This window comes from Hesperophylax consimilis, chromosome 6 (genome assembly GCF_061612785.1).
Source record: "Hesperophylax consimilis isolate HC1 chromosome 6, BYU_Hcon_1.0, whole genome shotgun sequence".
In the NCBI taxonomy this organism is placed as follows: domain Eukaryota; kingdom Metazoa; phylum Arthropoda; class Insecta; order Trichoptera; family Limnephilidae; genus Hesperophylax; species Hesperophylax consimilis.
The window spans coordinates 8,764,214-8,790,663 of NC_142841.1; the positions used below are offsets into that span (position 1 = coordinate 8,764,214).

Here is a 26,450-nt window from a genome sequence, read left to right on the forward strand (position 1 = left end):
GAAAACGTAGGGCATAAATATGGTCAATATTAACATAACAATAATATTAGGGAAACAAAATATTAGAAATTTCTAATTTAAATTTTAGTATGGAATAAATGAAAATATTAGCAGAAATATTTTTATTTTGAAGTCCATGTAGCCTTTGTTTGAGGAATGAATGAAATAGTTTGTTTTCGACGTATAAACAAAGAACAACTACAGAAGCCTAGTGGTATGATTTGGTACTATCGTAAAAACAAATTATTATATGCCTAATTCGAATTGTTAAACACAAATTCTTTTCTCAAAGTTAGATAAATTATAAATATAAAGTGCATACTTATTCACACAATGTCTTTTAAATTTAAAGTTATCATTTAAACAGGAGATTTCACAAATTTTTGGGTAATGCGCCTACTGCAAAAATGTTTACCAAACTTGAACAGCTTCCCCTAATTCATAGACACTAGCTCTAGCTCTAGAGGAATAAACAAATTATCCACACCCCGAGTTTCTTGAGATAAATCATCTTGTCATAACAAAAGAATGTTAGAGTAGTAGACAATACTTTGGAAAAGTTAAGTCGGAAATTGACGAGGGTACGAGTGTATAGTTCCATTGATAGATTCCCTGGTAGTTCCATTATAACATCTCTCTCTTTTTCATAGAATAGAAAGAGAGATTGCAGCAGGGTATAGGTCGAAACGAACGAGGCGCTTAAAATGGCTAAAATTTATAGCATATTAATAAATTTAGGCGCGGAAAACGATGCTGCTGGGAGGAAAATACACCAAAAAATAATGTGACATTTAATGAAAGCTGTGAATGAATGGAAGGCTATAACATCCAAATAGAATTAATTCAATCCAATCCAATCATTTTGCATTAAAAAAACATGTCAAGTTAAAAAAAACGATGTGTACAAGCACAAGCAAAAGAAAATAATTACACGTAAACTTAAGTATTAAATAAAGAGCTACAGGTAAATCATTTTAAAGATACCCTTGCATGTATAGTGGTATACTGGACAGAACAAAGATTACTTAAAATAATTATAATAATTTTGGTTTTGATCGGAAGCAGAAGAATGAAACATTCAAATATAAAAAGAACAACGTGAAATTGAATCGCCAGTCTAAATTTAAACGAAACTAATAAACGTTGCTACGTACACATTATCTTTGGGCATTAGCGGAGTAAAAGGGTACTTCGGGGGGGTGTTCCAACTAGTCTTAAGTTTCTAGTAACTTTCGATACTATTGGCGTGCTCAAAGTACGTTCAAATGTGTCCTCAAATGATTTACCTGTACGTGTATGTAAAACTAAACAACTTCATACAAAATAATAATAAGTTTTGAGTAATAAAACAGACAAAATTAGAAGTGTTACTTTGCCAAGAAACAACGCTTGCTATTTGAATTCAGCAACACCGATGCGAAATACCTCGGTATCCAAAGCGATTCAATTTAAAAACAGGATCTAATTTGATGAAGGCTGATGAGCCGGCCCGCTTGTATTTGATGTTTTCAGTTTCGACCGAATGTCAGGGCGGTTTTCAGCCGTGACAAGCTGACAATAATATTTATCAAGGGTTCGAGAAATCCAATTTAGTCGGCGGATGTACAATGTACACTGTACAGAGGGAACGTCGGCCGGTCCCACTCTAGACATCTGCCCTCATACAATAACTACTAGCAGAGTACAAAGTATAGGAATCAGTGAGCGTAGTACATGTACATGCTACAGCAAAGGCGCGTTGTGCACTGTGCACCATGCAGTATTATAGTCGAGCATAGCAGAGTAAAGAGGAGGGGAAGTGACTCCTCCAAGAATAAGCCAAGACGCAGTGGGATCGCAGGGAATGGAAGGAAGTTCAATGCACTTTGGCGCATTATGCATAAAAAAGGAGAGAAAACGCTAAGATGCTACCAACAAAATAATGCGACTAATTTTTCTAGCCATTTTTGGGAAGTGTCACCTCAGGAGCGCTTTACAAATCTAGAAAAGTAATTAGTCATTAGTAATTACATTACCTACAAGTAAAGAATTTATGAAATACGTGGTAATTGGAATTTTAATATTTATAAATGGATCAAACTTGTGAGATAAACTGTCAAAATGATCAAACTTATAGAAATAGAAGACAAGATATTCTAATTAGGACACCAAATCAACAAAAAAAAATTAATTTGTATATTTTTTATTTTGCGATAACTGCACAAATAAAAAAGAATAGGTAGGTACATGAATAGATTGTTTTTTAAAATCATAATAAATAAATTAACATAATGAATTAATATTAGGCAATGAATATAATAAGGGGTAAAAAAAAATTTGCAGTAGAGATTAATGCCAAATGATTTAGGTTTTAATGTTAATGATCATATTATTACAGATTACATCTTTAATATTCAGAAAGCGGTTAGCTACGGAACGCCTCGCGTGAGATTTTCGTAAATGTGTCATTTTTGTTTATTCAACCAACTAGATACGGAAGAAAGGTGTCCCACATTCGCCGTTGAAAGGTATGCAAATACGCGTGAAATTGCGAATTTGATCCGAGATGATTCTTACTTACAATAACTACGTCAAATACAAAAACAAATAGAAAAAAATACTCGCGGAACGATAACCCAGTTAAATTAATCGCACGTTGATTCGAGAGAGTGAAGAGGTACCCAGAATTAATTGGGCATAATATGTTTCTTATAGCACTGTGAAGAGTAGGTACTATAAAAGAATTAACTAGTTAAAAAAATAAAAACCACAAAATTGTGACCCGGACCTACCCAGCAAAAACAGTTCGTAGTTTATTATTTAAATTACTAAAAATAATACCCCCGTAAGCGCGCTTACTAAACTTGTTAAGCAAAGTCTTTTTAATTATGTAGACATAAACCAATAACCATAAACAAGTTTAGTGTTGCCTACCAAATAAACTAAACTAAAAACTTTTTAATATTGTTAACAGCCAATTTAACTTGTAAAGGTTTAAAAATGTCTCCGATTATTAATTATTTTGTGGTATTTGAGACGCAGAGTGATAAAAACTAAAATAGAGAGAAAAGGCATCTGGGTCAGTCTGATTCATCTAAGGTATCCGAGGGTAATCTGTAGAATCTGACCAAAGTTTGCTTTTGATTTTGCAATCTGTGAGGATAAAGCCCTGATCACACGTTCAAATGTTATCTGAATCTCGTCGACGCGTGACAAAGGACTGCCGAAAAAATAATGAACAGCACAACACAGGACGCCTTTATGCTGATGCGTCGCAAATAAATAACGAAGATATGTTCCAAAACGTTTTTAGAAATTTGGAGTATTCATTTGAATTGTGCTTCATCCTCATTCTTAAGGATATTCCAACATGTACAGCCTTGCAGTGTACATATCTCCACTAGGCTGTCAGTAAGCTGACAATGCAAGATTACTTAGCTTCTGGCTGTGGGAAGCCTCAACCATAATTGTTGTATATAATAATCATTTTGGAGGTTACTGCCATTTTTAACCACCTGTTTATTTTCGAGTGATATAATTAAATTATTATACTTTTTTTTTTTGGTACAATATTTTTTACATTTCAAATTTTTCCAGTAATGTTGGCCTCACTGGGGGGCTTGCCCGTGCTGAGGCCTTCATTTTATAATATGAAAATATAATCTACATAATACATTTGAAGAGAAAATAATACATTTAAAATATAATCTTGTGTGTTTGTGTGTAATGTGTGTTTATATTGGTTTTGTGTGTTACGTGTAGGTTTTATTTTTATTTTATGATACGACATTTTGGTAATCTTGTCTTTTTTGTTCTTTAATCCATTTTGTAATTTTGTGTGTGAATTTATTTTTACTTTCCTCAATTTTAATTTCAAGTTTTACACTGTTGAAAGCTTTTATAGCATGGTATTGGTAGTGTCTTTGTCCAAAGCTTGAATTTATTGTCGGAGTTTTTATATTTTCTTTGTACGCTTGTCTACTGGTCTGTTATGTATATGGTCACTATTTTTTTTTTTTTTTTTTTTTTTTTATTAAATATCAAAAATAATATACAAAAATCAAAAAGTCCCAATAAACTACTTTAAAGTAGTTTGTCATTGGGTGCTTTTAACTTAAACAGATTATATCAAATGTATACATTCATATCATGAGAGGTGTAATACAATAAAAATAAAAACAAAAAACAATTAAAGCGTATGCAGTTAGAAATAGTTTGTATTAGAGTCTAGTACAAACTATTTCTTTCAGCTAGCCAATTTTTCAACAAAAAATTTCTTTTTATATTTGTACATTTTTTGATTTCTGCAGGTAACATATTTAAACAATTTGGTATCATGTAGTCTAGCGTTCTTTTTCCATATTTGTTTACATGCTTTGGTACGATTAGTCCTTCATTTAATGTAAATCGAGTATTGTAAGTGTGTTCCAGTCTATTTATGTACATAGGGCTATTTATGTGCTGAAAAATTATTTTATACCACATAATTGCTCTTACCGAGAGGATTTTCAGATTTTGATAAAGGTGTGGAACATTATGCCTTTGTTCATATAAACTTTTATGAGCTAATAATTTAACAAGAGAATTTTGAACTGCTTGAACATGATTTATATTTGTTTTAGAGGAAAATCCCCAAGCTGTAATTCCATACCTTATGATAGATTCAGCTAGTGATAAATAAATTATTCGAAGTGTGCATATTGGAACATAAAATTTTAATTTATATAATCTACTAATAATAGATCTCAGTCGTTCACAGACTTTATTTATCTGTAAATCCCATTTGAAAAAACAATCAATAATAACACCTAAATAAACATATTTTTTAACCAGTTCAATATTTTCACATGTACACAACGCAGGGATACCAACATGTAGGCAATCTGAATTGTGTGTTTTAATTTCGGGTATAATAGTATTTACCTTGGCATTGGGTGATCTAATGTGTATCAATTTAGTTTTTTTTGCATTTATGATTAGGCCAGAGTCGTGAGACCATTTTAAAAGTTCAATGTAATCTTTTTGTAAAAGTTCAATACATAATTGCAAATCACTGCAAGAAAACACCAATGCAGTATCATCCGCGTACACAAAGTGTTTTACATGTTTAAAAATAAATTTAATAAAAGATACATAAATTATATATAAAATAGGACCTAATATGGAACCTTGAGGAACACCTGCTAAGATTTTTCTTTTTTTACTTAAAGTGTTCAAAAGCTTTATTTGCATGCACCTGTTGTTCAAATAATTTTCAAATAGCTTTAGAAGTTTCCCTCTTATTCCTATGATTTCTAGTATTTTCAACAATTTTTTATGGTTAATAGTGTCCAATGCCTTGGAATAATCTATAAATAAGACTAATACATGATGTTTATTATTTAAATTATTATTTATCAAGCTGGCAAACTTTTGAAGTAGCACTTCAGTGCCCTTTTTTTTTTGGAATCCATATTGGTTAGTATCAATAATAGAAAAATCTTCCAAATATTTTATTAATTTAATTTGAATGTATTTTTCAAGAATTTTTTCGAGTGATGGCAAAATACTGATTGGTCTATAATTACCCAAAATGGTGTGATCACCTCCTTTATAAATGGGTCTGATAATACTACATTTTAAATCATCTGGAATTTTTGCTTCAAATAAGATTCTGTTTACAAAATGGGTTATAATTGGACCTAATGTTAATATATGTTTTTTAATATCGCTCATTCTGATATTATCGATTCCAGGAGAAGAGCTTTTAAGTTGCTTCACAATGTTTTCTATATCAGCAATTTTAGCCCTTTGGTACTTTTTTGATCTAGTAAAATCATAAGCGTCAAGTAAATATGACTGATACAAAAAGATGCAAACGTCTCATGCATAATGATGTCAGATCAGGTATAAAATTTAGGAACAATTTTTGGTTTTCTGTTTTCGTCATTGTACAGCACACTCACAGTTTGGTGATCAAAGATTGGTGCGTCGTGGACGGTCCAAATCTGAGTGCATTTTGAGGTGACCTCAAAACGGCCTGCTCGCAACACCGACTAGAGAACTGAGAACAGAGACCAGGGCGCGAGACAATGGAGCGAGTTCTTCATCATGTATGGCCCTTGCATACATTATACTTCAATGGAGAAATCTTCTTCAATTAGATACCTACTTGTTCAATCCGAGAGCATAATGTCTACATACATATTGTCATCGCCTCAATCGGAATGGAAATAAAAGAGAGCTGTCATCACGACACTACAAATATTTAATAAATGTAAGTACGTACCTATTAGATTGAAAAAAAAACACGTAGGAAGATTATTATGCCTATTTTCCGTTATTCGACCATCCGGTCAATAGTCAATTCTTAACCTCAAATAATGACTTTTAAATGGTAAATGTATGTCCAGGTGGGCGAGTTAGTAGTATAATAATTATTCTACTTGTTTGTAAGCTTAATTTTACTAGTTCTGTGAAATTTTTGTTGTTAATAAAGTAACCTGGTTAATATTTTAACAAGAGCCGGACAAATTATAAAAATTTTAACCTTCGACAAACGATTCATATTAGTATTGTTTTATTTTATCACAAATTGAATAAAACTTTCACAGGTAGCAATATCGTTGTGGTTTATACTTTTTTACAATTTTTTTTACACTGTTTATTCTATTTGAACACTATTTTATTGAGTATATTAAGAAATATATATTTTTTAATTATTACTATTCGATAAAACCATGCTTACTTTATGAATTAATTATTCAAGCGTATACCTATTCCATTTCTATGAAGTTACTCTGTCTGTACCGGAAGAGTTCTGAAAGGAATGATCTTTATCAATTAAATGTGTTGCGAAAAATTTTACGATACCAAGTATCAATGTCGACCATATTAATGAGCAATTTAATTTAATTATTTGAACAGAAGTGAGAGTGTGAAGGTTTATCGCCGACATCAAACATTGTCCTTAATCTTGGAGGATGACCAAAATTATTATTGTTGCAAACTTGGGTACCCGGCATAACGTAGAAAAAAATGACGCGCGTAGCTACTGAAACAATGGGCGAGGAAAAGGCATCTCCGCCAACAACGGAACGGCAAGGCCACGGGCCACAAAACGAGCCGCTAGACTTGGAATAGTATACAGAGCCGGAGAATACGGAACGGAATGGGACGGAACGTTCGCCGGTCGCCGGTCGCCGGTCGCCGGTCGGGCCCAGCAGCGGCGGCGGGCAGACCCGATCGACTCTCAGCAAGCCACGAGCGCAATGGCAGCTGCCACACTGCACACAACACGGGCCACACGGCCCATATGTTATGCTTAACGGTATCAAGCAATAATACTGATTATGAGATCGATCTCAAAGGTGAGTGGTAAATGATACAATATGAACCACCATCCAACATTAACAAAATAATATCCGACACTGGACGCTTGGCAGATGTGAAAAATCGAATTGATTTTTATTAAAGGAAGTAAAAATGAAAGTCTTTATATTTTTGATAATAAAAAATAAAAATTATTAATATGGAAATATATTAAGTAATTTTAGTATAGGTAACAAAGAGAGCGCAGAGTCACGAGACTAGCCGAATGAAGTGTCGTTCCGTCATGCCACACAATAATAGGCCTTCCGCGCACAGAGTTTTGGCGGCCAGACGGAAAGAGTCGAGGCTGGCCGAATGTTCCGTTCCGTGCAAGAGCGTCAACCCTCCTTGCCGCGCTTCTACACAAGAGTCGGTTTTACCCCCTAGGCGCGCCAAAAGATGTTTCACATCAAAAAGCGTCACTATCTGATTATAACAATAATTTATTGAACCTTGCAATTCGTGTTAAATACGATATTTTTCCACAAATGATTTATTTATGATGCTACCTGCATTTCGCTCACTCTACCAGCCAGTTTAATTCCAAATAAAAGAAATCCTTGGAAAGACACGATATTCATGTTGAAGACGCTTTATTCCGATTCAGTCACCCGTAGCGCAGGAATAGGGCCTCGACTCCATCTGCCCTGGTGCGAGTCATTCACCCCTAACGTCCCACTACCCTCCTACCTCGTACACCCTAATGGCTTTCTTCCCCCATCTTAGCTTTATTTATTTCTCTTGCATCGACTCCTAAAGACGGATCTATCCCTATTTTCTTCAAGACTCGCAAAGTACTAAGACGTGAACGAATTCCAAATGCATTGATAAAAGATGCACACCTGAATTCAGAGAGCAAACTCAAATAAAATTAACTATGAAAATATAATGTCACTAAAATAAATACACATTTAATAAGTAACAAGCAAATATATATAGTAAAAGTAAATACAGCGGCGTGCATTTATGAACAAAGATAGGCTGTGTGTAGTTTTTCACGTTTGTGGATCAAATGTGAATTGAAAATGTAATTGAAAATTATCATAGCATTCATTATGTATCGTCTCCTGCTGATTGTTGTTGCCAACAGAATAAATGGGTATAAAAGTTCCTTACCAAATTCTCGGAAAATATATTTCGATCGGAAACTAGTATATTTTTCTATATTTTAACATATTTTTATGTTTGGCCATTCATTGGGTAGGCACAGCTTTTCAGTCTTAATGGATTACACGCCATTGATAATATGGTAAGGTATTAATAATACTCATTTTGGTTGTGTGAATCCTGCGTAAATCTGGTTCAATGAACTCGGATTTACTTTGTTTTTGAAGAGTTCATACAAGCGACAAAGTGCCTACCTATGATATAATGTTTTAAAAGAAAATAATTTTAGTTGTCATTTTCAAAATTGGATCTGGTTTATAAAGATTACAGACTTTCCCGTCATTTTTCAGGGGTCTACGCTAGTATTTATTAATAAGATCCAAAAAAGATATGTGTACATTGTCACTAAAATCAATATACAAATAATCAACAACAATACAGTTCTTTAGGTTCACAACCTTTGACAGGCCACCTTGTATTAGAAAATAATCCTCTATTAGTTATTCCCAATCGACAGGCTGTCTGTCAATACTACCTATCGATAAATTATGAATAAACCGCCGTCTGCCAAGTCGTATGCAGACCGTGCGGCGACGAACGCCAACGGAATTACCTCGTAAAATTCAAGAAATAATTTGAGTGGATACAGAAGATGCTAAATTCTAAGCGGATTTACAAGACGAGAAATACCTAATGCCCAAATAACAACTCTTTCAATGTTTGCTCCAAGTTTATAATACGTTAATTTTTTTAAGAACAAAATAATATTTTTTATATAACACAAAAAGTACATCCGAGGCATTCCTCTTGTGGCTATAAGCTATAATATATCGGATAAGTTATTCGAGTTTTTTACCTATTGCGAGTATTATTTGTTAATTTATTAATTTACGTTATCCTATGGATAAGGTATCCAGAGAATGGCGAAATCCCCCTAAATGCAAGGCAATTTAGATAGAAACTCAAAACACATCGCTTTAGAAAGTAGAAATTCACAAATAAGGTTGAAAATTTTAATTCTGAGCTAGCCCGGTAGTACCTAAATATTGTATCATTTGAGCACAGTGAAATGTGATTTCTGTATTTTTAATTCCCCATTCGTGAACTGAAATCATCCAATTTCGTTATAACCACGAAGTTTTAAATATCTTCCACCTCTGAAATGACATTTTATAATTAAAGTGGCTCTATAAAAACTAACGTCACTTAGATGCATTCATCAGTAGTGATGTTCCGGTGACGGCTAATATTATGGAGTCGCATTGCTTCTCGCAGTACTCTTGGCGAGTGGCAAGGCGCCTTCAGTATTCAGTATCTACATGTTTCTGTACAAAAGGGTTACTGGGTCGGTCCCCTTGAACGGAAATACATTTCAAAAGAGAGAAACGAGAGAAAAACGCAGGGACTGCGTTTAATACAGGCGAGACAACCTCAAGTCGACGGTGGATGGTAGATGTTCGGCGAGCAAACCTTGGCTTATTTGCATTCAGAATTCAATTAATATCAATCCTGCACTTCTTGTGCAAACGTAAAAATTAATACGCGAGAAGCGACCGGACCAAGACTTGTTTACGCGTTTCACAATGATAACGGGGAACCAGCAAAATGAGATCTTTTAGCTGAAACGAGTACACACGTGTAGTTTTGTAAAATTGAGAGTGAGGTTCTTAGGTATTCAAGTGTTCTGCAAACCAATTTTCCAGATTGACGAAGGCAATGTGCAGGTTATTATGGGAATACAGGTTAAGTGTAGATAATAAGTACAATAGTAACGATGACGTCGGCTCCCGAAATACACTAAATCAGAATATTGTAATTAAAACAACTATATTATAACATTTTTAGTAGCAAAAATGACATTTCAAAACACCTTCATGTGGTTTATTACTGCCTTAGATACGGGCTATACAATTATGATTTATATATGATGATAATGCATTAATACATTATTTATTATTCATAATTTCTATTTTCAGAGTTGGTAATTTCCGAAATGAACTTTAAGGATTTACGATCGAAGTTACGATGTTCATTTTAAAGCTTATTTTTCAGTGATTTGAATCGCGTGTAGGTAGTTTGTTGGGAAAGTGGGAATAATAGAATTTAATCAAATTATTACATCTGTAGAATGAATTTCCACCAAACAAATAGTAGAATGATGACTTCAAAGTATAAAGTAGGTAAATTAAAATGTGGGCGAAGGATTGTGAGGGCGATTGATTGCGTTACAGGCGGCCATACGCCACTATATACCAACTACTGTTGATGACGGTCAGTATGTACCCCGAGTCTTGTAATTGATTATAATTATTTTTTATAGGAGGGCAATCGTTATCGGAATCCATTGTACATGAGAGAATCATTTGTAATAAATTATAAGGGGTCACGAACGCGACACGATGACCTACTCCGGCCGAAGCGAATTTTAAATCATTTTCTACTTAACGTCACGAGGTGAGCAGATAAGGCGATAGACTACTTTCGCTTCAATTACTATTGATATTTTCTACTTTTAAACGGTCTAATCGAAAGGCGGATTTTAAGGAAATCAGCAGCATTGACATCCTTCTTTACCACTTAAATACAGTCATTATTCATTGTCATATGGAGCAACACACAGATCATCAATCATAAGGAAAAAAATGTTATTGATCTCGGAAAAATTCATCGATTGACTTACATTTTTATGAATAAATATTATGAATGTATTAATTTTAATATTTTAGAAAAACTTCAATACCCGACTTGGCCAGAGTGTCAAACTTCATGCTATAATCAACATAGCGTCTGAACTTATTTGAGAGATAAATAAATAAGTCTAAGTCCCATGGCTCATGAACGAAATAACTGCGAACTGAGAATAGTGTTAGCGTTGAACTAAACATTCCAGACGAGAAAACCTTTCCGAATTTCATGCCGCCAGAGATCACCGCTTGAGAGCTTTTGTTGTTTCAGAGAGACCGATTTTCTGCTTTGTAAATAAGAAGCGAGGGATAATTGAGGGCGACATCAGAAAAAATACGATACTTGTCACGTTCAACAGACGATACCATTATTGAGTCGTGCCGATTGAAATGTAAATAGGTAGGTATATAATGAAATAAAAACTTGAATGTAAACACGACCATAAAAAAATAGAGCACATGATTGCAACAATAGCCTCTCGATGGTTGACACAAAAACACCGTTTCTGTGGAATATCATTTTCTTTATAGACCGACAGGTCAAATGAATTTCTAGGAAGATTATTAAAATGGCGTGCATGCAGTCCGAATGAACACTTACTGAACTCATTTAAATATTTAAAAACACAATTGCTGATCACTTACTTTGGACTGAATCTGAATACAGTTACTTGAAACAGGTCATCCTAAAATAGATGTATAAAAAAACAGAATGCATTCGAGCGGCACGACGATTATAAAAGAAGTTGATGCAAAAACATTGCAATACAAAAAGGTACAGAATCTTCACTAGCGAGGCGGAGTGATAACTAGATGCAATCAATTGAGATAATAAGAGGAATCCGGATTATGAACAATGTACCTATTGGGAGTGGTTTTTAACCGGTGTTCTTTGGAATGCAAGTTTTCCGTGAGCTTGTTTTCTCAACAGACCAAACGTTTAGTAAAAAATACAGGCGTCAGTTTACTACTTAAAAACAGAATAGAGTTCTGACTGGATAACTTAGAGGCATTAGAGTCACGGAATGCCAAAAACTTTAATAGCAAAGTCATCAACAACCAAATAAATCCAAATTAAGGTCCGATACTTGGGATGTTCCCTATTGAAACATGCAACTCATGTTACGTGTAAATTTCAGTAGTGTATTCTTATGCCCTGAAGAAGCTTCAGTTGTAGTGAAACCCGATCGGTATTAAGCATAAAAAATAAAAGTGGCGTTTACTGAGTCTTTATTAGTATTTTTAAGAATTACTAATAAAGACTAAGCACTAATATATGAAATATGCTAAATCCGACACGATGTTATTCGGATACAGTTTTTATAAATAGAACATTTTCTTTTAATTGAAGGTAGGTTCATGCTTTTTTGTTGTTAGTTTTACGACCTTTTATTATTAAAGTGTACCGTGACTAAGAAACGATTCAAAACCACTGCATTAGAAAATGGGTATAAATTGAATGAATGATATTTTCCTCTAAAACTAGTAAACACTTGGGGCCATTTGCGTTGGATGTACAAATGCACACATTGTACAGTGGACACGGGAAGCGATTAAGCCGCTTCACCTAGGACGTCCATCGTTTGGAGGACGGAATACAGCCTCAAGATGTGGATCAGAATTGAGGCTAAGAAGAGTTGGTTGCTCGGTTACGAGATATGGAGGTTGGTTGGTTGGTGCAGTGAGCTACCGGGCCATGGGAAGACGGCCGAGTGGCTCCATTTCAGGACCGTGACACACTTTCTTATGTAACTTGGGCCCGTTGTACAAGGCGACAGGCCGGGCCTACGCACAACATAGGCAACAGACCCACACCTCTACCCAGGTGAACCGCGCTTCCTCATAGATAAAACCTTTCCAATAGGTGCCTTCGATTTAACCGACGATTAAATCTAATGAAATAAATGACTCTGACAAAGTTGCACATAATATTAAGCAACTAGGTATAAAGTGGTACGGCACATATAAATCTAGCTAAGAAACGCCGACTCTTGGAAGGTGACTTTTTACCAATCACCCGTAGTCGAATTCCCTTCGCCTTTATTATGATGACGAAAATATTAATTTAACGTGTATCAACTCGTTAAAAAAATAATTTTAAATTTGTGTCTTGGAAATATAGGAAAGAGGAATAATATCAAAAGAAAAAAACGATTTATTTTTTAATATCATAAAAAAGAGAGATCCTTTCAGTGGAATCACATAACCTTGCAGGCTCTTTAAGTCCTCAAATATTACTGACAGCCTTATTATTTATTATCGGAGGTGTGATAACAATTATTATTATTATGCGTCTAATATACCTGCTAATTTAATACTAATATAATAACTTTTGTCATACACTATGTACAAACCGTTTGTAAAGCGAAGCGCAATTAACTGCGATACACCGAACACGTGGAAACAGAAATATGTTCATTACAGTAACGCAACGATAACGTATAACTATGTATTCCTATTTTTTTACATATTATCCACTGTTATACACAATTTTCTATTGTTAATTTTATGTATCTAATTTACAAGCCACTAGTTGTTAATTTATTACAATAAAGATACTATTATTATTTTAACTGGACATTTTTGTCGGGTATAATTAAAACAATGTGTAACTTTGTACCACTTATTTGGTTACTCATAAACTAAACTGTATCTGTAACTACATTGAACTATATTTGCTGACTACCAAAAACACACTGACCATGTAATACAGGGTTTTCCAATAAGAGGTGTTATTTTGATATTCAATCGTAAAAGATCAATGGTTTCGTTGCTTGTGTGGCACGTAGCGCCGTCTTGTTGAAAGTAAACGTTGTCCAGATCAATACTATCCAATTCCGGCCATAAAAAATCATTAATCATCTCTCGATAGCGCAATCCATTCACCGTAAATGTTGCTCCAGCCTAATTTTCCAAAAAGTAAGGTCCAATGACTCCGCCGGACCATAAACCGCACCAAACAGTCACACGTTGAGGATAGAGAGGCTTTTCAACAATAAATCTTGGATTTTCCGAGCCCCAGATGCGACAATTTTGCTTGTTGACGAAGCTACCGAGGTAGAAATGGGCCTCATCACTCAAGATGATTTGCATTTGATTCACTCAAGTAAATTTTAATAATTTCAATTCGTTGTTGAAGCGTGTATCGTTCCATTTTTATTAATGGCGTAGTTTCGACTTGTCAAATGTCAAAAAATGACAGCTTCAAAAGTAACATCTACCGAAATAGCGGGCTATTCAAAATAACACCTCTTATTGGAAAATCCTGTACATTAGTTTATCTCAACAAAAGCTTCAATCTGAAAAGTTTAAAAGAAAAGTCTAGTTAATATTTGCTGTTATTAATTACAAAAATATGTCCATTTCTGATTGAATTCCACTATAATTTTCCTTAGTTCATAATATATTTATTTTGAAACTGACTGGTTTTAAGGTGGAAACACATTATTAAAACCCGACGCGACCCGACGAAACGCGATGCGTGTTGAGTCGAATCAAATGTATTGTTTTCTTATGACCAGAATCACACTATGAACATCCGACGCGACGCCATGTAAGACGCCATTAGAAAACAATACATTTGATTCGACTCAACACGCATCGCGTTTCATCGGGTCGCGTCGGGTTTTAATAATGTGTTTCCACCTTAACTCTGCAACACATTGATCTTGTATAAAGAACCGCCTATCAGCTATAGTATGACAACGCATGAGGAAGTTCCTGAAGAGTGTTAGAAGCTGGGGGCCCGCCTACGGAGCGCAAGCCCCCGCTCCACCACGCTTTTGCACAACAGCGGGCCCCATACGTCATAGCCCGCATCAACGGTAACGAGTGACGTAGTCACAATATAATATTTAAATCAATTTTATGTGGATTTGAAGCGTATTTAAATGCGTGAGATACAGGTAAAAATAAGAGACTTAACAATGAAGATAAAATTTAACCGAATTATCAATAATATTTGGACACTAAATCCAAAAATAATTCAGGTGAACCATTACATAGTTTATAGTCATTAAATATTTGACTATACTTTCCATTTTCAACGTGTGAAAGGGGCGATATAAAATTCTCAGAATAGTTTATCGAGTGGAAAACGCGCGTAGTTTGGGCTTGGTAAAATATACGTGTAAATAAACGGCGATGAAATGTAATGATTTTCATTTTATAAAGCATCATCCTTGACACCGATTCCACAAGGAAGTTTATGTAGGACAAAATAAGAATTTCCAAATTTAATACCAAATCTCGAAGCGCTTTTCAAGGCGGGTGTAGGGGAGACCAATGTCGTTGTCATAAAAAGTTCACGCTTACTGGCTATCGTACGTCGCACAGTGGGCTGAAAATCGCCTTTCATAGACATAGAGACTTGAATTTTCAAGGGTATTTTTTTTTGGCTAGAAATGGATTCTGCTGATCATTACTATGCTATAAAATGTCGTACGAAGCAATTGCGTGTACAAATGAAGGAGTTATAATTTTTTAAAGAAAAATTTGTATGGCGCTGACATTAAAAATGAGGCTATCTCTGGAATCATAAGGTTGTAAGGCCGTTCTATCCTTACACACAGATAATACTACTATTTATTTGTATTTTTTTGACATACTTCATATTGTGGCGCAAGGTGCGATTTTTTATTTTAAATCCTCAAAGTTGAAAAAAACCCTTTTAAATGTAGATGATTAATTTATTATACAATATTTTATTTACACTGCAAGCCTAAAAGCATTTAAGCATTAAAATGAATCATCAACAAAAAAAGATTTTTTTTCCATTTAAGGATTTTTCAAAAAAAAATCGCACCTTGCGCCACAATATGAAGTATGTCAAAAAAATACAAATAAATAGTAGTATTATCTGTGTGTAAGGATAGAACGGCCAACCTTATGATTCCAGAGATAGCCTCATTTTTAATGTCAGCGCCATACAAATTTTTCTTAAAAAAATTATAACTCCTTCATTTGTACACGCAATTGCTTCGTACGACATTTTATAGCATAGTAATGATCAGCAGAATCCATTTCTAGCCAAAAAAATACCCTTGAAAATTCAAGTCTCTATGTCTATGAAAGGCGATTTTCAGTCCACTGTGCGTCGGCCGTACGTACGAACGGACGTTGAACATTAAAAATGGCCCGCAAGTGAAAAGCGCGGAAAAAACTACGAGAAAAAATTGTAAAGGCTATCGGCGGACTCAAGGTGCAGCGGTTCCCTTGACATTTCTGCCTCCTACCATTGTTGGGGTGTACGTAATAATAATATACACGATGGAAAAGCGACTGAGACATTGAATCAGATGTTTGTTAAACTAACTGACTGATGTTTATTCAGCGCCGGCGCTATTGACCCGCTAATCCAATTCAATGAATGATATTCTTATGATGTTGCACGCACATTCGCTGCTTACATAGGTGATCGAACTTATTCACACAATATTATAGTCATAGGTGGATAAACGATGAATAATTAGTGTTACGCATGTTGGTTGTGACGCAGGTAAATCGTCACTATTTATGAATAATTGAAAACAATTCGAGTTATGCGAAAATTAAAAAAAAAAAGCAAATATGGCCTGAAACTGTATAGATTTAGCCTGCTCAACAGAATTCAGAAAGTAGATAACAATGTTGAAAACATTATTTACATAGCAAGTCCGTAGTAACTAAATGAAATAATAATAGAATATTTTCTTTTCGTTGACCAAATTTGATTTGACCAATTTTTCATTTTATCCCAGAAGCCCATGAAATCTGTTCGTTTATTTCAAAATGCCTCGTGTAAACTAAATGGAATCTAGACTAGCAAAGTTTTTTAAGGTCAATTTAACTATAAGTTAGTCTCCAGCTTTTTAAAGCGTCCCCGAGTATATATTTCAGAATTGTTGCAATAAAATGAATTGATATTCTACTAAGATAGTGTTAGCCAGTCTGCGATCAGCCGATAGATAATCTTGAATATATCTCGGTAGCCACGTCCGTAATGTGGGTAAGTGAGACAAGAAACAAGGCCCCTTAGCCGAGTTTGCTGACTCTGTTACTGTACAAGACAGGAAAATATGTTCAGCTAACTTTTGGAATGCACACATAATACTACTTGTTCACACGCTGTTAAATTATGTGGGGAGATATTATTTAGTCCCACGTAGAAAGCATGCTGAAATATGGAACGGCGAAATCTCGTTTCTACAAAAGAAAAGTGGGTACTGCATAGATAAAACTGCATACCACAGCGTTTAGAAAATTTAATTTGATCTTATTAGATTCATGCAAATCAAAACAAAGTAGCATTGAATAATTAATACATGTTTAATATTATGCTAGAACCGGTATCACGGGTTTTATTTAGATTACAAAAAGGTTAAAAATCAACAAAATATTTATGACACCATATTCGATGCGATTAGCGCTGAAACCATTGATATTCAAATTTATCAATTGATTATTCGAGCCAATCAGGGGAAGGGGAACAAACCAAGTAGCGCAGAGCGCGGGAGCCGGCGCAACCATCTCCCTTTCTGTGATTTGCCAATAAACGAATCTGACAGTACCTACACAGGCAACTCGCATTGTTATATCACTATTCAGTCCTCGAAAATAAAATCTGCTTACAAATTACTAGTCTTTTTTACAATGGTGCGCAAATTGCTTGCTTCATAAAAAACTTAACTACAAATTCCAGATCGGGTGAACGAAAGGTCGGACTTGTTTCTAAAATTGAATATTTTATTACACTTTTACAAACGTGTCGTAATTTACCCACCTCATCCATTTTTGGCGTCGCTACGCCAGGCGGTTCGTTTAAAAATGAACATTCAGATCCTGCGTAGAAAAGTCCCACACCGTTGCAAACCTTAACATTGCGAACTTTACTTTTCTGAGCAAGGGCTGGTTATTTCGTTGTGCGCTCTTCGGCGGTCAATGTACGACTGATGACGTAGTTTATCCGAAGCATTCTCGAATCCCCCTTGTGCCAAAAATATAGTTAAGTGATACCCAAAACTCGAAATGATACTTAGATTTCATGTTAGGGCAAGTCTATCAGTTTAGATGTCTATGGCTGAAACTCAATTTGAAAAACTGCATAATTTAATACACTATTATGCGATTCTCAACAAGTCAATGTCAAATGGTCGTAAATAAAAAAAAAGTCCAACGTCCATTGCATTGTACACGAGTCAGAAGCAGATAATAATAAAATGATGATGTTTGTAATCAATAAATCTCCACACACGAGTGTATTAATTTCTAACGATCTCGTTGCTCCTCCTATGCGGTTACATTACTTATACATATATTCCGCTCGTTATACTACAATAGTATTTCAATTAGATACAATGGGGCTCCGTGGCCGGTTTAGCCTCCTACCTGGCTGCAGTATCTTGCACTTGGTGTAGTAAATAGTTGTGGTGATGCACATATTATATACCAGATACAACGCGAGGCATGTGCAGCAGACTGCAGTAATAGACAGGTATCTATTCAGTTTATGATTATTTACGCCGACCCGGTTACAGTGAATTGAGTGAAGCCTTCGCCGTATTACAATCGCCATCACTGTATCTGCCATTGATACAATACCCGTTTTATAGACTGTGGTGAATGTCGACAGTGTCTAACGATGTTAATTAAATTTCTACCAAATACCCATATACATAATTATACTTGGCAAATTTCAAAACTAACATATTTAACATTGAAGGCGCCTTTGAATCCTAGAAAAAAGTACCTCTGTTTAGTATTGAAACAGTTTTTTGGATAATACCTACCATTTTTCCCATCATATACTATCCATCTCTTTCCCTAAAAACAGCCTTCCTACATTGGAGAAAATAAGAAGATTTATGTTGCACTGTAAATTGTCGCAATTCGTGTCGTATAACAATAAGGTGCAATCTTAGTATCGTCGTTGTATTATTCACATGCTTTGTGTTAAATATCAAAATTCTTTCGTTTTTCTCGTTTATCTCGTTGTGGAGGAAATTTCATCCAAAACAACAAGTGCAAGTGCATTGAGAGCCCTATTGCCCGGATTCATGGGAATTCCAGGTAGGCTGTTTCTCTTTCCACTTTTCCCGTGATTTATTCAAAACCGTATGTCGTATTTTAATATAAATTTGTTTTACGGTTCATTTTACGTGTAATAGAACACGTTACAACCTCGATTAGATTAAAAGATATTAAAAAAAACACAAATTCAAAATTAAAGAAAAAAATCATAAGATTTAAATTTGCAAGCCTAAAAGAAAATAAAGTTATATCATGGAATATAAGTATGTGTTACGTGCGCTTTAAATTAGGTTTCAAACTTTATTATTAATTCATCTACTCATCTCTTGCTGAAGAGAGATGAGTTTGAGTTTCATTTAAACAATTTGGGAGGCGGGAATGGGTACCGCCGCCTCAGGAACCGTTCATTAGATAACCAACCCTTCTGTCATAGGTTACCCAAAGTGGTTCGCTACGTTTGGTGACTTAGCAGGGGTGCCCGTATTCATGGGGTGAGGATTGTTCATGGCTTGGTGGCGGAAGTGTCTGCCCAACAACCGCGTGGCCGACCGGATCGGGGAGACTCTTCGACCACTCGACCCTAACGCCTTGCATCGAAGGAGGGTGGATTCACATATTCCTGGTCACACTGCCCCCAGATTCCTACCCAACTCTCAAACCTTTTTCCTTTTCAGAACTTCCTCTTCTTCGTCCCCTTAAAAAGACCCTTCGCACAGCATCTTCAAAGATGACAAAGGCCCCGAGTGAAATTATTTTCCTCAAGGCCTCCTGTGTAGATTAAATGTAAAAATAAATTCAAAGTAGTGATATTCACTTTGGATAACATGGTCGAACAAAGATACGACGTGATAAAGTCTCGAAAAACATTTAAATTTACATAACTTGAGTTAAAAAAAATTCAATTCGTTAAATAATAGCAGCTTCTCTTGCACCACCACAATAAGTCCCGATTATTATCTATTTTCCCAGGCCCCGAGCTATTGGCCGAGGTGTAATAAGCATTGTTTGATAAATGACACTTAACCATCGATGTTAGTAGTAAAGTAACTCCCATTGGTGGTATGAATGAATCTAACCTAAAAAAGGTTTATTGGTTTGCTCTCATTGGTTACATGAGATAAACGGCACGAAATTGCGACAGTGTTCCCTTTTGACGTGTGATAACACGCGATAAATTATACTTCTTAGCTTGTAGGCAATAAAAATAATAATTCCGCGTTAAAAAAAGCCTGCAAAAGGCATCTGCAGAAGGAGAAGAGAAACTTAATGTTGCTTAAGTAAAAAGGTGAAAGCAAATTAGTAAACACCTCAAATAAAAACAGTTTTAGGCCCAGCATTTTTATCATCGATAAAGTTGTCGGCTGTACCATAGTCTCTCAATTAAATAGAGCAACATATTTATCGAGAAAAACCATCATTTGTTGTTATAATTATAACATAAATATTACCTGAGATATGTATGACGCACCTACTAATTTGATAAGAAAATTGGTATTTTTATTTGATAAAAAGGAATTTATTCAAATAATGAGACATTTTTCTGAGCAATATAAATAAATTGACGGGTTCAATTCTTCGGCTGTCTAAAACTTCCATCATAAGCAACATTTCCGCTCAGGGTGATGGTACTACACGGAGAAAACTTGCTAATATAAAAAAATTGCTAATTTATTAAAAATCTGGTAAAATTATACGTATTTCTGTTAAATTTATTTATTTATTAGGACTGCAGGCCTTTAACGCATGCATTGACAGGTTTCCTAACAAACTGTCGGTAAAACACGAATATGTTATTAGGAAATTAGGATGTCGGAACACAAGTTCATAAAAATTCTAATATTGTCGCATTTCGTTATTAAATTTATCAGGAAAAGCATGAACACGTGTTCCGATAAATTCTATGGACTAATATTTTACTAGGAAATGGATTGCAATCACGTTTTTAACAGTATTTTATTAAATCAGCAACATAATTTTTCTTCGTGTATGATGCTAGGAGATTTTTTAAAATATTGTCTGGTTATTTGTAAGGCGGGAATGTTTGCCAGTCTTAAAGCGACACGTTATCAATACACTTTGGCATATTATCGGCTGTATCCGAAAGTAGTTAGTAACTAGTAGTCAAATAAAGTAGTGTGCACGAAGACAAATATAGATTTCGGGTTAGCAATTTTCTCAATGCCTGTATATTAAATAAGTTAGATGTGAAAGGCATGAAATGTAAAAAGCTATAGCTTGGCGGGCACTGTAAAATGAAGGACCCTACACACTGCACAAGTCACGTACACAAAAAGAGGATAAATATTCATATTAATTTTTGACATAATATCGAGAGGTAAGCCGACCGCGGTCGATAAGCCACGGTCCAGCCTAACCGATTCGCCCGGCAAGTGTGCAAAACTCGCTTTGAAATAAATGTCATGGATAAAAAATAAGCTTACTTAACGTCAATAAAGTACATACTCTACATTCTCAAATGCCGCGTGGTAAGTTCCGACTTCTCACTAATGCTGAAAGACTTGGAAGGAAACCATTGACTTCTTATGAAATGAAATTAAAAAAAACGTCACGACGTTAAAGTGCGTTAAGAGAAAATAAATGAAAATTCTTGAAACTATTTTTTTAAATAATTACCTACCCAGTAATATAATAATAATATTTGGATGACTTGTATAGCGCCGTCTTTATGAAAAACCCCTAAGGGCGCTGTACAAATGTACCTATACTATATTTCTACAATGCTTCATCTTATCCACCATGGCTAACAGCTTGCATCCACCGGTTCGTCAGATACCATCAATCCGAATCGAAACGTTGCCTAAAACGACTTTATATCAGTATGATTCAAAGCTAGGTTTGGCAGGAATGTCGAGCTTAGCGAGGCTTGGAACATAATCCGTCTATAGATCGGAAGCCTAAATATCAGTAACGTTACACGTGTTGTCTTTGATTTTAATAGAGCAATATGCTCAATTTTTCTATGTAAAACCAAATCACTGTCTACGTGAGTGGTACGAGATCGAGAGCTTTCAAAATGTCAAATGTTTTATGCGGGATTAATTTGCGAGTTGATTTTTGGATATATATCCCCACTTCAATAAGCATGGTGCTGATTGATTTTTAAATTGTATTTGTTTGCTGGAGTCAATGCCAGTATTCAATAAAATATGACGAACAAACCGCTAAAAAAAATTGTCAGAACGTTGAAAAACCCTTCTTTTAATACCTTATCAGACTATTTTTCTATTTTAGACTGATAAAATCAGGCAAAATACGTGTATTTCGGTGAGATGTAAGTAAGTAAACGTCATTTTTCACAGGTGCAAGCGCCTCGACGTCTAAAATAGGAACTATTCAGCGGCTTACCAAGGTTTAAGCGGCCGATTTAGTCCGCTTAAATTTGAGTGCGGAATGTGGCACATAGCGAGGATATGGACCGACTGATATACCGGGCCTTAGCTGCATTTAGTGACTATAATACACATCTTTGAAATCTACAAGAGTGACAGAATAAATAGTTTATCTTGTTAAAACTGCTTACATTACGGCTTACTTACGCTAATCTGATCTGACGGTGAACTAGATCGCGATAATCAAACCGAGGCTTCTTTCCGAATAAATAATTTTATTCAAATTTTGTGATGCTAATGCCATTTTGATTACCAGAATAAGATCTTTGTTACCAAAACGGTAACGCCAAATTCTCACAAATTTGTTCGGATGATGAATCAGCGATGTGAAAACTGTACAAAATGGTCCATCTTTTTTATCGGATGGACAGAATCGGATGATATCACTTCATTATGTTATATTTCCTTTTCCTATTCTAGCAGGTGGTGACAACTCGTGACTTTTGAGCTGAGATTTAAAACACGAATTATTCGATAGTTTTCGTAGTCAAAAAGGATTTAAATTTTTATTAAACATAAATTTTTTAAAAGATTTTCAGGAAATTTCAGTGATGATGGGCGCTGTCTCAGGTTTCTAAAAAAAAATAGTCAAATAAAGCAGCATAGCTGTAGAACTTTGGCGTTTTGGTGCCATGAAATTTGCGCAGTTTTTTTTTCTACGAAATTTTTACATTTGAAAAGTGATATAAAGTTAAAAAAAGCGATACACAAGGTTCAAACTTAAACCTAGGTTAGATTATGATTTTTTTATCACTTTTAATTACTTTACATCACTTTTAAAACGTGTACTATTTTGTCATGGAACCTTATTTTTAGCTCACTACTTCAATTCCATCGTGAGCTATAGATCTGAAAAATGACAATTTTGCTAGCGAGACGCCACATATTGTTTGATTCACAAGAAAGAGTGCTCATTAAATTAACAGATAGTTCCCTTTACAACACGATTAATATAAAATGTAATACTAATGTACCAATACAGAGTTTTTGATATTATCTAGATCAGGTCATAGTCATTCATAACTATTTTCCGAGTTTCATTACATTCTTGCGAATGTTAATTCTCATAGCCGCGTGCAAGAAACCTACATCACAACCATAACCTATTAATCAAATTCCGTACAAGTGTATTTACGTCGGAAAGATTTGTCTGATAAAATATTAACATCGTTTAACCAACTCAAGTAATTAATTAGACCTGATCAATGCAGAATAAATAATGGCGATTAGACCTAGAGATTGTAACAATAACGCTTATATTATCAACTGTCGCAGACACGGGAAAAATCAATTGCCTCAGCCTTTCAAAAGAAGAAATTTACCTTTCGAATATTAGTAAACTTGAAAAATTATCTATCCAAGACACGCTATGAAAAGGATGGCCATTCAAACAATACGTGTGTACGAATGAAATAGCTATATGAACGGCTGGCTAAAGTAAGTCCACTGGACCTAGATCAATGAGACCATGCGTGTTGTCTCAGTAACATATCTTCACTCCATTAATTCGTATAAGAATCTCTCAAACATTCAAGCAAAACAAATATACATTTCGAATAATTTCGGTTCCTACTTTATAAATACCGATTTACGTACTTATTATCAGTTTCAAGTTTGAAAATAAACTCGAATAATGTTACGCATTACGCAGGAAAATGTCACATTACCCATGCACCAACAACCGAAAACGGTATATATTATTATGTGGGTTTGGAGGTTAGTGAATATATCTATCGATATAATATTACATGCAGCATAATTTATTTTGTAAATCGAGTAGATTTCAACTCCTGAAAGCTTTGTTTTCTTATATTAACTTATCTTATATTTTTTTTAATTTCTTCGATGTTTCTAAGCTGCATTTCTAGTCTTTTTCAGTAAATATTATTAAAAACAGTGTTACTTTAAATTTTCTAAGAACACGATGAAAGTTGTTTCAGAAAATGTTTTGATAAACAAATGAAGCATCTTTTCATTTATACATTTTGGTTAGATTTTATATTAATTAAGGCCGCTTTTGACTTGGAAATAACGTTAAAATTAGACTTACTAGGTTAACATATCTCAAAGAAAATATGCTCACAATGGAAATGAAGTTGCCAGCTGAAAAAAGTTGAGTTGACCTTGGAATTTTGGACATGAAAAGCTGTACTAATTTCACGACTAGAGCTCACCCACGTTCAAAGTTATTAGTGAGACAAACTACGAGGGATTGAATCGAAATGATTCATTTATTAGATTAAGTGTGAACATAATAATATCAAAAGTAAAATAACAGACAGACATAAAAAATGGCTACTGATAATAATTAATTTTCCTGGATAATTGAAATATAAACGTGGTTAGAGGAGTTAAAAGTGACTACGTTACGTTCAACTAACCGGGTCAACAGAGTTTTAACACCGAGCGAATGCTCAGTGCTCAGTGTTCACTGTTCAACTGTCGTAGTATCTAATTGAGCCATCTTAGTGAAAAAGAACCGAGCTAAGAAAATATTTCAATGACCCGAATTTAGCTACGATTATAGGTACATTTTTCGACTGTTTCCAGCGCATTGGGACGAATACACTGACACAATAGTTTGCGTGGATGTAATTATACTATAGGCGTGCTACTGGTAGCTCCGTTGTAACCTCTCTCTCTCACTCGTAAATTAGGCTTGTGACAGAGAGCTTACAAAGGCACTATCAGTGGCAGGATTATGTATAGTAAGTAGCTAGCTGATTACCTAAATTATTCCTGGTAGGGTGTGCAAATTATAGTACAACAAAAATGATTAGGGAATAAGGGGTTACTGTACCTTACTATCAAAACCTCATAAATCTGTTCAAAAACATCGGGGGGAAGATATAAAAAATAATGTTAAAAAAAAAATCAAAGTTAAAAACACATGTTTCCATTTGAGTAGTGTTATTGAAAATAATTTTTGTTTTTGACTTCCTATCAAAATGTTTCTCGACAGACTTACGAGGTTTTAATAGTAAGTTAAACGACATGTAGTTAAGCTAATCACGTGTAACCTAAGTTTAATGTTAAAACTTAAGTGGTATAGAATGCAGAGGTATGCTTTGAAATATATTGTAGTCTGAGGATATAAAGGTAACTGATGTGCAGCGCCTGCATTCCTTACGATAATAAGCCTATAACAATGCACTTAACAAAAAAGAGGATAAAATGGCATGCAGGTAAAATGCAGTAAATTGCTAAGACAAGATCTGGGGACATTGGGAACACACAAAAAGGGAAACTCTAGACTAAAGGCTAGAGGCTTGCACCAACGCACATTGCACAACTAAGAAAATCGAACACACTTTAATACAGATGTATATCAATACCTTGCTAGCGCCATCCTAACATTGGGTAATCCAGAAATGGTTGCTTTTAGTATATCCACGGTGTATGATTGTTGGAGAATTCGGGCCCAAAAATCGCCGGACAGCTCCAGAACTGAACTTTCTAGTCGAGCGCCGAAGGGGCTCACTTCGTCAGCTTACAACACACACACAATCCAACTTTCTTCTGACGCAAGACGCTTTTCTCACTTTTACATCAAATTCGGCGCACAATCACGGAACAGAGTCACCGGACGAAATTACCAAATCATCACTCAAAATAAATCGAAAAAAACTTTAATAATAACAAAAAAAATTGATACTCTAAAAACTGAAAACTCCCAACGCTTTGTTACCAATTGTGAATTAAAGTAGTGATATTTGAAGGTATAATTATGATATTAAAGGAAACTGGAGCGAATGCGAAAACAAAGGAGCCTGCTTGTAGTAGGTGAGAAGTGTCAAAAAAATCATATGGGCAGCTAAAGCGTTTCCTCTTTCCGGAACACACAAGCGTATGCGGCGGGCGACCGTTCGCGACTGAAGGGGCGAACGCGTTGCGACGCGCGCGATAGGCGGCT

The 26,450-nt window shown here is 34.9% G+C and overlaps 1 protein-coding gene across 10 annotated transcripts in view; it reads right to left on the reverse strand.

Moving 5' to 3' along the window:
- Positions 1–26,450, reverse strand: part of rdx (BTB/POZ and MATH domain-containing protein rdx) — a 308,082-nt gene that overhangs the window by 72,144 nt on the left and 209,488 nt on the right. For 2 of the 10 annotated variants that reach the window (XM_089632361.1, XM_089632359.1), the window contains exon 1: positions 25,873–26,444. The exons of the other annotated variants lie outside the window; for them this stretch is intronic. In XM_089632361.1, the coding sequence (XP_089488487.1) occupies positions 25,873–25,886 (14 nt within the window). In that variant the 5' untranslated portion in view covers positions 25,887–26,444. Of the gene's footprint in view, positions 1–25,872; positions 26,445–26,450 lie in introns of those variants that run through there. 10 annotated transcript variants of the gene reach the window in all.